The 12634-nt window shown below is 36.6% G+C and overlaps 2 protein-coding genes across 2 annotated transcripts; both read right to left on the reverse strand.

Moving 5' to 3' along the window:
• Positions 1-418: 418 nt before the first annotated feature.
• Positions 419-1477, reverse strand: LOC137708287 (ethylene-responsive transcription factor TINY-like). The gene has a single exon (XM_068447334.1). The coding sequence runs from the start codon at positions 1245-1247 to the stop codon at positions 522-524; it is 726 nt and encodes a 241-aa protein (XP_068303435.1). The 5' UTR covers positions 1248-1477; the 3' UTR covers positions 419-521.
• A 6988-nt stretch (positions 1478-8465) lies between these two features.
• LOC137743046 (uncharacterized) lies at positions 8466-11920 on the reverse strand. Its single transcript, XM_068482966.1, has 4 exons — positions 11615-11920; positions 10832-10945; positions 10662-10732; positions 8466-8917 (listed from the first exon to the last, which is right to left on the reverse strand). The coding sequence occupies exons 1-4, from the start codon at positions 11777-11779 to the stop codon at positions 8665-8667; spliced, it is 603 nt and encodes a 200-aa protein (XP_068339067.1). The 5' UTR covers positions 11780-11920; the 3' UTR covers positions 8466-8664.
• Between the last annotated feature and the right edge of the window lie 714 nt (positions 11921-12634).

The following is a 12634-nucleotide window of genomic DNA, read 5'->3' on the forward strand; positions in this document are numbered from 1 at the left end:
AATTTGCAAATTAGGACAAGCATGCCAAGAAATGAGTATGGAATGAAAGAAGTTGTGGGTACAATTAGTTTGATGAGAAAAAGAAACCGAAAGACAAAGGCTTTATTCTATTTGCACCAAAGTTGCCAACCAAAGAGGAAAGAAAATGTCTCGTGGCATTTGCTTTCCATCCTAAAAACAGTAGGCTACTACACTGTACAATTACACAAAAGCAGAGTACAAAGTAAAAAGGAAACGAGAGAGAGATGATCAGAATTTAAGCCCTTCACAGTAAAAATCCAAAGAGCGAAAACACTGAAAACTCCAAAAATAAGCAAAGAAAGCTCACACTTACAAACTCTTAATTAATTAACAGCTAATTAGCAGAAACGGCTAAACTATATACACAAGGGAGTGAAGTGGTACTGCGAGTGATTAGTAAGTTCATTATTTTTTAAAATATATTTAAATAAATAATAAAATGAAAAGAGTCAATTACGTACGAGTGTGAGTGCGAGTGCGAGTGCGGCAAGATGTGCTACTTAATTATAATCCCATAACAAACACTCAAACCCAACTGAACTCGCCGCCCCCAACTCACTGCATTCGAACTCCCCAACGCGCGGCAGCCACGCCGGCGGATAAACCCATTGGTCCTCCGAGTCCACAAACACGAACTCGCTTCTCAACTCGGTCGACTCGCAACTCAGACTCGGCAACTCGACGATCTCGCTCAGCTCGTCCGACTCGGACGACAAGTTGTCTATGGCCGAGACGAGCGAGGACAGCGACGAGGGGGACGGCGACATTGACGGGATGGAGTCGAATTGGTGCATTTCCGCGGCTTTGCTGGCGGCTGCCTGGACGTCGCGGGGGGCGTTTGAAACCGGGCGAGGCAGCAAGTCGGAGAGCTCTGGGAAGTTGAGAATCGCTGAGTTGCCCTTGATGCTCAAAGCGGCGACGTCGTGGGCCCTGGCGGCCATTTCAGGAGTCGGAAAAGTGCCGAGCCAAATGCGCGATTTCTTGCGAGGCTCGCGGATTTCGGATACCCATTTGCCCCAGTTCCTCATTCGGACCCCCCGATAAACCGGGTGTTTGCTGGAGTCTCTGACCCGTTTGGCATTTTTTTTGCAGGGAGTGTCGATTCCTTGGTGAATTGGCGAGCTGGGTTTTTGTGGGTTTTGGGTTTGGAGTGAGGAAGGCGAGGAAGGAGGCGATGCGGAAGTGGACGAGTTGGAGCTGCTTTCAGTTTCTGAACTAGCGCTCATTTCTAATGGGCGCCTTGTAAGTGCTTGTGGAAATGTCTCAAAGAAAAGGACTTGGCGTATTTTGTTGTGAAAGAGTGTAGCACTGGTTTTCTTTAGCAGAGGAAAGGAAATGGGAGCATGCTAGTTATGGAGGAGAAGTTTCAATCTTTTTCCTTTTTTGTATTTGATATCTTTCCCGATGAGTCATACAACATTTATAGAGAATGAGAGTGGGAGGGAGAGAGAGAGTGAGTGACAAACAAGAAATATGGGGAGAGAGGAGAGAGGAGAGAGGAGAGAGAGAGATGGTCACACTGCTTTAGGGCAATGGTACCATGGGGTCCCCTTCATCTAGCACCACCATGCAAGCCATTTATTTCATGGTCTGATATCTTTACCAGTTTTTCACCCATGTTTCACTGTTCATTTGTCCCTTATCTTCTTCCTCTTTGTCGACCTCCTTTCCGGGTTGATCCTGATAATTAGGGGTTTGTTCTCTCAAATACAAATGACATTCTTACTCTAAACTACATTAAAGGTGGGGAGAATGGTATGAACCAGGGACGCATTATGAGAATGTGAGGACCAAAGTCCTACATCAGTAAGGGACCAAATCATACAAGGACTTATAACGAATTAGGCTATTTTTCATATTGTTAATTGGTTTTATGGTAAAACCTCAACTTTCTTTACACATTGGATTGAAGAAAAAAAAAACGAAACCAAGTGGGCAGTACCCCTTGCGCGGCTAATCTCAACGTTTAGTTAATCCTGATGGACTACGTTTAGTTAACCCGCAAAGCCGGTGTAAGCTTCTAATCTCAACGGAAAAATTCCTCTGAATGTATATGGCTGGGGATTGTTGGAGAGCTTGCATTCTCTTCCTCTATATCGTTCTTTCTTTACCAAGCTAAGCCCTTGAGTCAACAGATATGTAGTGTATTATGTTGTCCAGCCAGATACCTAAAGACGTTACAAACTCTAACATCGTTTTGCGCGGCTAATCTCAACAATCTAACACCGTAACATGTTAAGTTTTCGAGAATTTCTCTAAATACGTGTGCATATAAAGCGACATTCTTGTCATTTCTTTTATTGATCAAATTTGTTATTTTAATTTGTGTTTGGTTGATAGGAAAATTTTCCAAAAGCTAAAGGAGAGAAAAAAACAGAGAAAAGAAGAGAGGAGATAAGGATGGTTTTGTTGAAAGTACGTGTGGTACATAATTAAGGAGAAAATTTTCAGTGTGATCAGCACACAAGATGATACATCATTTATTATTATAAAAATGATAGGACATGTGTGTTAAAAAGTTAATAACTTAAAAAATAAAATTTCTCATCACTTTCATAAAAACACGTGATTACCATACATGTTCCTGTCACACTGAAAAGTTTTTCATAATTAGGGGGGTTGGGTGAGGTGGCGGCAATCAGTAAGGGTTTGCATCATCGTCACCGCATGGTCCACGCTGCTGCATGCACTAATATTAATTATCATCTTGCATCGCATTGTATGACAGGTAAGCTATATATATATATATATATATATATATATATAATATTGAAATATGAACACAAAATATTTAACGGTGTATCCATGAGATATAAGTTGCTATCCTGTATAATAGAGAATGTGGGAACTAGAGCCTTTTGTACTAAACTTGGTTTAGTTAATCAAATTGGGTATGAATCATTAGTTCAAAACAATTTTGAGTAGTCAAAGTGCAAGGTTCCTTCCATTTTGCACGTTCCTTTTCGACTTTCTCTCATCCCGATTTCATCATACAAGTGGGTTTATGACTTTTAGGAAATTTTGTAGTCATCTAAGTAACATCAGATAAGTAAATCAACTCAGTATTTTGATTCAAAACTGAATTATTACATTGTTAAGCAAGTACAACAAAAAAATTTTCAATCTAGGAAGATATTGTGACAGCAAAACTTGAAATAGAATTAGACAAGTGATCCTCCAATCCATATGATGAGGTGGTGGTTGCAATGTTGCATTGAACACCAACTTATATTACACATTTCAACATGGGGTCCCAACCATTATATGATCGATCGATCTTGGCCCATCCATGGCAACGGTTCCTATTGTGCTTGGTCCACGATTATATGGTGCCTTCATATTCTAATAAATGTGATTTTACCCTACAACATTGCATGTTGAAAAGGACAATTCTATACAGTTAAATTAAGAGTCTTTTTTGCCTAGGCTCTCTTCTTGAATGTTCACTTCAAATTTACAAACGAATACTGCTAGAGACATCAAATTTCATTTGTTAAATATTGTTATCATGTTTGGTTTTATTATAATATTCTTAGTTCACTTTGAACCTTATTTGCTATGCTAATAACACGTATAATGATAAATCATTAAACAACTTAATTTGTTACATAATCTATTGTCCTTACCATTCTTTTTGTACAAACGATATTCTAATCTAGGCCAATAAACCTACATTTCTCTCCCTTATAATTTATAAATTACATTGCATTTGTACAGTACAATATATGTTACTCTATTTTGATCAAAGATCAATCTATGATTTCATCTTAATTACGTTAGGTGAAATCAAAACTACCATATATCATCATCATCATCGATCGTCCTTGAGACCTCACAATATTCTTTACTATTCCAATAGGGTGCATGGTACTTTAATAACAATTTGAAAAAGTACCTTCTTAATGAGGTGGTCACGCACACATAATCTTGGACCCATATATACGTTTGATATTTCTGGTCTTTGTTGTGAGTAGAGAGTAAGTGCTCATATCCATATAAAGTTCCACAGGCAGTACTAGTGTACTACAACTTAAATTCATAGCCATGCAATTTTTGTTTAAGCATTGATCATGTGGCCGTAATACCACGGCACACGTACGTAGCTATGTCAAATCATGCAAGAACTATCAGTTGAAATGAATCAAATCATCGTATGAACATTGTGTATAATTAGTACCCCGACACAACCATTTAACCCAAATCAACCGTGCAAATGCACCCCCAAATCATCCAGCCCAACATATCACTCATCGCTCTAATCATTTCAATGAAAAATTCATCAACAACAACCACCGACTAATATAATTTCGAAGTTCATATAGTATCACATGTTAAAAAGGACATCTTGGGTTATCACATGTTAGGTTTGGTGGTCAAGCTTTTTATGTATTACACTCACATACAAGGTTCTAAAAAACACTAGTCGAGTGGTGCTTGGGACCTAGCACCTAGGCAGCTAAGTGGGATTGAAGTGGGGGCCTTAGGTGAATTAGGCGGATTTAAGTAAATTTATTATATATTGTATACATAAGTGTATACTTATACTTAAAAAATACATAATTGCATTGGGATACATAAATTGCAAAATAGAATGACATATATATTATAAAGCATTAGAACATACTGCAAAATGAAAGTTATCTATTTTCTATTTAAGCAAGAGTCGTGACCTAGACACCTAGACGAGACTGGGCGGGCTAGGTAGGCACATAGACGGTCTCCTTTTTTAATTTCCAAATGTCTTGGATTTAGTCGGACGGTGGTCGACAGCCTAATACATAGACGACGCTAGCAGGGATTGACTACAAGGATTTGATCAATGACTACAAGGATTGACAGTATAACATCATGATAAAAGAATATTTTGGTAGAGTTAACTAAAAAATTGTATGGGTATTACATATTCTCTTGAGATTTGACTTGATCTGTGATTTCCAATTGATGATCTGCAGTATTGATAAAATAACAATTTGGTACGTGCACAAGTATGAAAAATTCGTTCTTCAATAACTTTTGACAAAATTATAAATTTGAACCACTGATTATGTGATTTTTTTTATAACCTAAATGTATAGTTCTTACACTATGATATATACAAGTTTGATAAGAGAACGCTAATGTAAAATCTACATTATTGTTATTTTCTTCGATAATTTATGCTTTTGATTGAGGAAACTTGATTCAACCCAACTACCGTGGAAACAATTATATTATTGGGGTTGGGAGGTCCTTGTGGCTTTACTTAGCAATTGATCAGGCAGATCAAGTCTCGTGTGGATTTAAAAGTTGCAGAATCAAGATTTTGATTTGTTTCTATATTTAACATAGCATGCAATTTCAAGTGACTAGACTTTTGAGTGTATGCGCATACGAAAAGTGATGGATTTAGAGGTATAGACTCTATATAATGCGATTCCATCAAAGTGGTTTAGAACTTTAGATGATTAGAATTTAGATGGTGTCTGTCACGTTGGGTCACTTTTACCCCATGGTATCTCAATCTCTTGGCATACTAGCATTAGGAATATAGGTTCTCATTTCATTTCGTAATTTTGTAAGAACATGCTTAGCTTCCTACAAGTATACCAATAGTATTTTGTGAACCCTACATACATCAACGACCAAGATCAATTCAATTTTTTATGTGCATGAGTGACCTTACTTACCTGTGCTCGATCATTCTTTAATTAGCTAGTTTGAAGTGGGCATTGTGTGGCTGTAAAACAATATTTAAGCATACTAGCATAGCTACCAGTAGGTTCCCAATTCATTTCACCATATTAAATGGTAAAACAATCTTTTAGCATACTAACATTAGCAGTAGGTTCTCATTTCATTTCGTGATTTTTTTTTTTTTTTTTTTTGTTTTAAGAGAAATGCTACACTCAAGTTGCCCAAATGTTAGGATTCATTGTGAGTTTGTGAATCCTACATATATCAACGGCTAATAAGATCAGTTCACGCGTGCGAGTGACTTAACTCGCTTATTCTTTAATTAGTTTTCAAGTGGCATTGTACGGTTGTACTTGGCTTACCTGCTATGAAGTTGTATGTATATTATATGCAGCACTGACATTGATTGTTTGCAAGAAAATGAAGTGCATTTTACTTTATAAACACACAATTCTCTGGGGGAATATTATTAGAATGAGGAAAGTCCACAGCCGACTTGGGGAGGATGATTTCTGGCACAAACAATAATAAACCTTTGTGATAAATCAAATCAATGTTTACTAGAATTATAACATTATAACAAACTGTCAGGTACTCTCATATATAGGACTAATGTACCTTGGCAAAGAATTGACCAGTTTCAACTAGCAGGCAAGAAGTTAATGTGTATTTAATTTTTTTGGTATGAACAAAATCCCAACACTGTATCTGCATGGTTTCTGCTGCTGGGGACTTTTTAGCTCAGAGTTTCTCAAAGAAGAAGAAAAGCAAAACCCTAGTTACCTTTTTCTTTTGGGCAAAAACCCCTAGCTAGCTAGTGGTTTCAACTTTGTATCTGTTATGGCCAACTCTCATTCCACTGACCTGTATGATTTGTTGGATTTAAATGTGGATATGGGATGGGACTGCAGTGGGATTAAGGGGGCTGTTCTGCATCTGTGAAATCATGTGGCTTTAATTTCATCTGTCATATGATTCCTTCACACGCCTCTCCTAACTTGGATGACATATTATAACTTGGTTCAATTCATTTCTAGACATTATTCATTAATTATTTCAAGAAATCAGTTTTTTATTTATGTTTTCTTATTATTTAGAATTATTTGTCGAAATCTCAAAGTTGAGTATACACCGTATTGTTCAAATTTAACCACCTACTAAGTTCTGAGTTTTATCACAAAAAACATTGATACAGTTAAAAGTTGAACCATTCAATATAAATTATATTTTAGTCTGCCCAATTTTCAAATTATTCTTCGACATTATTATTATTACTACTATTATCATTATTATTCTTATTTTTATCAATCTCTACACTAATTAAATAGTAAATAATCTGTTACTTTCATGCTCTATTCACATGCAGTTCATGTGAAAGCATGTTCATGAGTCTACACACATCAGACTAAACATTAATCTCAAACATGGTATGTGGAGCCTGATGACCTATATATATATATATATATATATATATATATATATATATATATATAGATATAGATATATATACAGATTTCTAATTGGTTGATCATATTTATTGTTTTAGATAATAAAGAATATATGTGAGTTCATGTTCAATTCACGTGCGGTTCAGCAAACTGATCAGTGTTTGTGTTGATTTTAATTTTTAGAAAATACGTGTTGTATGACCATGCTGATGCAGTCACTGGTCTTCGATCACATTGGAAGCTCATGCTTCTGTTACAAATGGTCCGCATTAGTGGTTCGATGAGTAGTAACTCTATATGAGTCCCTTTGCTCGGAATGCAGATGCTATCACTGACTCGGTGTGAATTAAATGCAGCTGATGGCATTGGGTGAGCCGCCCGGCCCGGCCATGGCCATGAAGGCATGACCACAATGACACAGATGACAGATACCACATGCATCACAGACCCTTCCACATCTTAATGAATTACTTAATGGCATCTCAATTGGAGATTAATTCTTAGCTACTCTCGGTTTGTATATCTCAATGTTTATCTCTTTATTCACATATATTACACACCACCTCTCATTTTACTTAATTAATGTATGTAATTTTAGTCTGAGATTCTTAACAATTCTCAGTTATATATCTCCTTATGTTTCTTTCTTTAATCACGTGACATGTGAGATAACAAAAAAACATAATTAATTACTATACGATGTTTTTTTCGTGATTAATCATTCTTCTACCTTAATCTTTGATCACTAGACGATGTCAAAGACTCTTTCTTCTACCATCAATTGAATACAATTAATGGTAGGGTTGCAAGGGATAAGTTCTAGAGACTATTCCTTCAACCTTCAACAGAATAAAATTTGAAAGTGACATCCATTTCTTCGTTTGACGTATTTAGATATAGTGAGCTAATTATCTAATTCATTTGAATCCTAAAGAAGAAAGAAAACGATGTACTACCAGTTATTGAATCTCCCCATCTCAGTTCATACTCAGACACTTCTGTGATTCACAACCGTGCCTACATATGCGCAAACTTGCATTATTTTTAGAAATTAGAACCGCAATTAGCTGAAAGCTTCTCTCTCCATTGAGGAAAATACCTTCATTGTAAAACTCAATGTGGATTGGAAATCTGGTTTTGTTGCTAATCCGGCTGTTGACTAGGTTTTGGAAGCTGAAATGTGGGATTTATTCTTAGGTATGAAGATTTGTTTCACCCTGTCAATTGAACTTGAGTTACCTCATAGATAAACAAGACCTCAACGATAACGTTATTTTTCGGATAACCAGCGTTTGTAACACAATTGATGAACTACTACAAGAATTGAAACAGAAGTAAAAATGGAAGTCTTTGCTTATTGTTTCCATAAGTTAGACAGTAACAAAGAATGTCTTTCTCTCACCTTGTCTGATGTCTAATAGTTCCCGCCCAATTCTTTTGGTTGAATACAAAGAAATCTAAATAGAGCAATTTCTAAAAGTACACTGCTGCAGAGAATGAAGGGTTTTATTAATTTTCTCGCTTACGCTCTCCTTCTCTTGGGACTTAAAATGAAATCATCGTCGTCGTCGCTCTCTTTGATAACTCTCTTCATGGCTTTTACATCGCCATTCTTAGATGCCTGCAGTTGTGGCCTCTGTGAACTCTCAGGTTTACTTGGTGGTTTTGGTGTAGACTTAATAGGGGTTCCCAAACGGAGTTGTTTTTGCTTTCCCTGCTTCTTCTCGTATGCCTTTCTGGATCTTTCAGGGGACAAAAGGCCATGCTCCATCATCCTGCAAATGAGTTGAGCACAACCAACGTTTAGAAGAAATTCACATAGCATCTAATTCACAGCACTAGAAATTCAGCAGCATATCCAAAATTCATGAGTCAATGCACACCAATCATAAACTAACTCCTATATGAGATGTTGCAAACCAACAAGAGAAACGAACCCCAGAATAGTTGCTTGGCTCTTATAAGTTCATCGGTTAGTTTTCAAATTTGTGTGGGCACTAGTGTAAATAAGAAGTTCGTTAACCAACCCAACACAATAAACAAGCAACGAAAAGTAGAAACCTATGCAAACCCATAGTGATTTGTTTTTCAAGTTCAACAAATATAGTTGAGGATAAGAGGCCAAAGAGTATTGCACATTCAAGGGGGATTCCTCGTGTATTCAAAAACTTGAGAGCGTTTTTCATCAGAAACTCTGATACGCACATTGCACAGAAACGCTTGACCCACTAGCCATTCACTCACAGTGCTGCAAAAAGCAACGAAGACTAGAGAAAATGAATTCTATTGCAGGACTGCAAATGGGTTGGATCATGTTGGATTGCAACCTGAGCACATTCATCAGCAGCAACCAAATGCAAAACTGATCTTGGTTCACACTGTTTAAGATTGGTCAATTTTTAAATCTGCTAGAAATTACTATCGTTTTCCATGGTTCTATTTCTAACTGATCAAACGTGTTCCAAAGAAAAATTTAGAATGTAAGGCACTTTCAACAACTACCGATGTTAGATCAGATAAAGTTATATTACCAAAACCGAAACAATCCATAGACAAATTTGCGACAGTCATGCTGTTCTACCAAATTAACCAAGTGTTTCTAGACGAGAATCTAATTCCAATGTTATGATATAATGTGCAAGAGCTCATCAGTAAACCACAGTGTTTCTGGATTTAATTTCAAATGTCCATGGTTGTCAGTGTAGTGTCCATTCATTCTCATAAAGTTTCAAGAATAAACTGGCTGACTAAAGTTTCGAAAAAAGATTGTTCGGGTTAGCATTCAGTGCCGCAGTCAAATGAGGTCTAAATTGAAACAAATACAGCTGGTCCCAAGTCCTAACTCATAAGTTCATCAAATAAGAAAAAAGTGGGGTAAATTATCGAGAGATAGCCAACCTACCACAGTGCAGATCGGGGAAAAAAACAGGGCCTGTGCAAAATCATGAATTTTTATCTGTTTTGTTGATTCAATAAGAGAAAGATTTTTGTGCTGCTTAACTAATAACTTCTGATTATGAAACCGAAGGGACATAGAAAGCTGCTTTACTATGACTTTTTCTCACTTCCTATAAAGTTTACACTCTTCACACTTCATTGAAAATTCATATTATCCATCCCAACTACACATAGAGTTGGAAGCCATCACCTATAGAAAAATATACTTGTTTTGGTAGTGAACATGCAGCTTACTGGTATAGTTGTTGTCCACATAACAATCTATATATGCAATTCTTCCAGATGAATATTGGCTTAGGCATATCCAAGACAGTGAAAAGGCACCATCATCGGACTAAACATGACCTGGATCCTAAAATTACAGAAGCAGTCAACTAAGGTTAAATTGGCTTTGAGGAATCACTATCATTTGAAGAACTTTTGAATGGAAGGGGGCCTCGCAGATATAAAGTTACTTCCCAGAATATCAACCTTGCAGTGAAATCGAATTTAACCAGTTTGTACATTCCCCATATGATCAAATAGAAGGATAAAAGATTTATATACATAAGGAAAAGTTACCAGAATTCTGCCATTTCACTTGTTGGTATCTGTTTGGACAATGACTCGTAAAAGATCCTCAAGGGTTCTCTCTGGAAATAGAAAGTAATAAAGAAACACAGGGATGAGTGGCTCTTTATCAATATAAACTAAAACAAGCATATAAATAAAAGTGATGGGAAAAGAAGAACCTCTTCTGGAGGATCAAACTTCTGGCCTGCCAAAGTGTATACTTTCTTCTCTCTCACTTTTGTCGTGGTTTTCTTTGTTATCGTCTTTGATACTGAATTCAATTTTGATTTTACCTGCACATTTGAACAACTAATACTGAATCCATCACACCCAACATGAAATCAATACAGTCAAGTCTGATACCATGAACCCTGGAACCCGTCAGAGAAACATAGGTTGCACCACGAATCAACCATGTCATTGTCAATTATCCAAGGGGTAGTGATTTTCACACACCCTGTTTCTCCTTTGCGCTTCTCCCTTTGCCTCTGCCTCTTGATTCTCCTTAGATTTATTCAATCCTAAAACCATAAACAAGGGGCGGAGTGCAGAAGGAGAAAATAGGAGTGCGGAGATCACTTCGCCTATCCAAATAATCTAAGAAACCGAAATTAGAAATTCAGAATACACCAGAAACCCCAAACCAATATACCTAATGCATGGAAAACACATAAATCGATTCAGAACCCACAAATCCAATTCACCAAATTGAAAAACCAATCAAAAGAATATAACTTTAAGGTCAAAAATTAAGAACAGAACCACAAATTTCACTATGCCATTGTCAATCATCCAAATTAATTAGCAATTCCAAATTAGAACATCCCCTAATCCATCAGAAACAGCTAAATCAATTCACAACCCCACAAACCCAATTCACCCAATTGAAAACCCAATCCAAAGAAGAAAACTTTAAGGTCAAAAAGTTCAAAAAATTCAATCAAATTTGACATGGGTTTTACCTCAGTTTTTGTAACAGTCTGAACATATTTCTGCTTGGAATCAGCTGCCTGCTGCTTGCTTGAAGAGCTCTCAATCTTCTTCTTAGTGACAGAATATCCAATCTTTCCCTTTGAAGAACCATCCTGCAGGGTGCCGCCGCTCTTCACCTTGACAGAAGTAGCCATGTATTCCACCACCAATCTCTGTAAATTAATTTAATCTAATGTCTTGCTGTTTGGTTTTGATCGGATGATAAGAGACTTTATCTGCTTTTTGTTTCCACCTACTTTTTTCATTGAAAATTCATCAACGTAATAAACTTTGAAAATTTCCAAAGATTTAATTTATTGACAAAACAGATAAATTAAAGGAAAACTAAATTAAAAATCATGAAAAAAATATGGACATTAGGATTTGGATATATCAGATTTGCAGGTTAATGTATATTGTTCAACCGCTTTTTCCAGGTTTTGTTAACAGATGAAGAACGGCTTCTGTCTTCGTTTGTTTTTATTATTTTGATTGCTCTGTCAAAAAGACATTTTTGCCCTTGATAATTCGAAGGAAGCATCAAACGAAGGGTAAAGTGGTCATGCTGGATGTTTCTAACCGAGGCGAGAACTAATAGGGTGTGGGAATCGTCATTTTAAACAATTATCTGTAGACGTTGGATTAATCTGAGTGCGTTGTTCGTAAAGAATCATATGATCGCACGGTCAGGATATAAATCTTGAGGCTATAGAGGCTCGAGGCGTGCACTAACTTTGACGTGAACAATGGTCGGGCCACGTGCTGGAATCATAACTGAACTTGCTCTGTAACTTTTAACGGTTGATTTGGGATTGTCCTAATCTACAGAGAGATCAAACTAAATGAGGCTGAATTAATTTCATAATTAAACTGTCACTTAATATTACAGTCTAATGGTATTCTTATTCGTTTAGGAGTGAGATGGTATTAGGTTTGAATCTTATGAATGACGAATTCGATACCAAATTAGGCTGCTCATTGTGTGGTTTAACCGAACTCTTTCTTTCCTA

The sequence above is a fragment of the Pyrus communis genome, chromosome 1 (genome assembly GCF_963583255.1).
Source record: "Pyrus communis chromosome 1, drPyrComm1.1, whole genome shotgun sequence".
Classification (NCBI taxonomy): domain Eukaryota; kingdom Viridiplantae; phylum Streptophyta; class Magnoliopsida; order Rosales; family Rosaceae; genus Pyrus; species Pyrus communis.

Excerpts from the sequence above, each read along its gene's own strand:
- LOC137743046 (XM_068482966.1), bottom strand. The coding sequence starts at position 11,779 with ATGGCTACTTCTGTCAAGGTGAAGAGCGGCGGCACCCTGCAGGATGGT. Across the intron at positions 10,733-10,831 it reads AGTTTGATCCTCCAGAAGAG|AGAGAACCCTTGAGGATCTT; the intron begins GTTCTTCTTTTC and ends TTCTATTTCCAG. Across the intron at positions 8,918-10,661 it reads AGTGAAATGGCAGAATTCTG|GATGATGGAGCATGGCCTTT; the intron begins GTAACTTTTCCT and ends ACTCATTTGCAG.
- LOC137708287 (XM_068447334.1), bottom strand. The coding sequence starts at position 1,247 with ATGAGCGCTAGTTCAGAAACTGAAAGCAGCTCCAACTCGTCCACTTCC.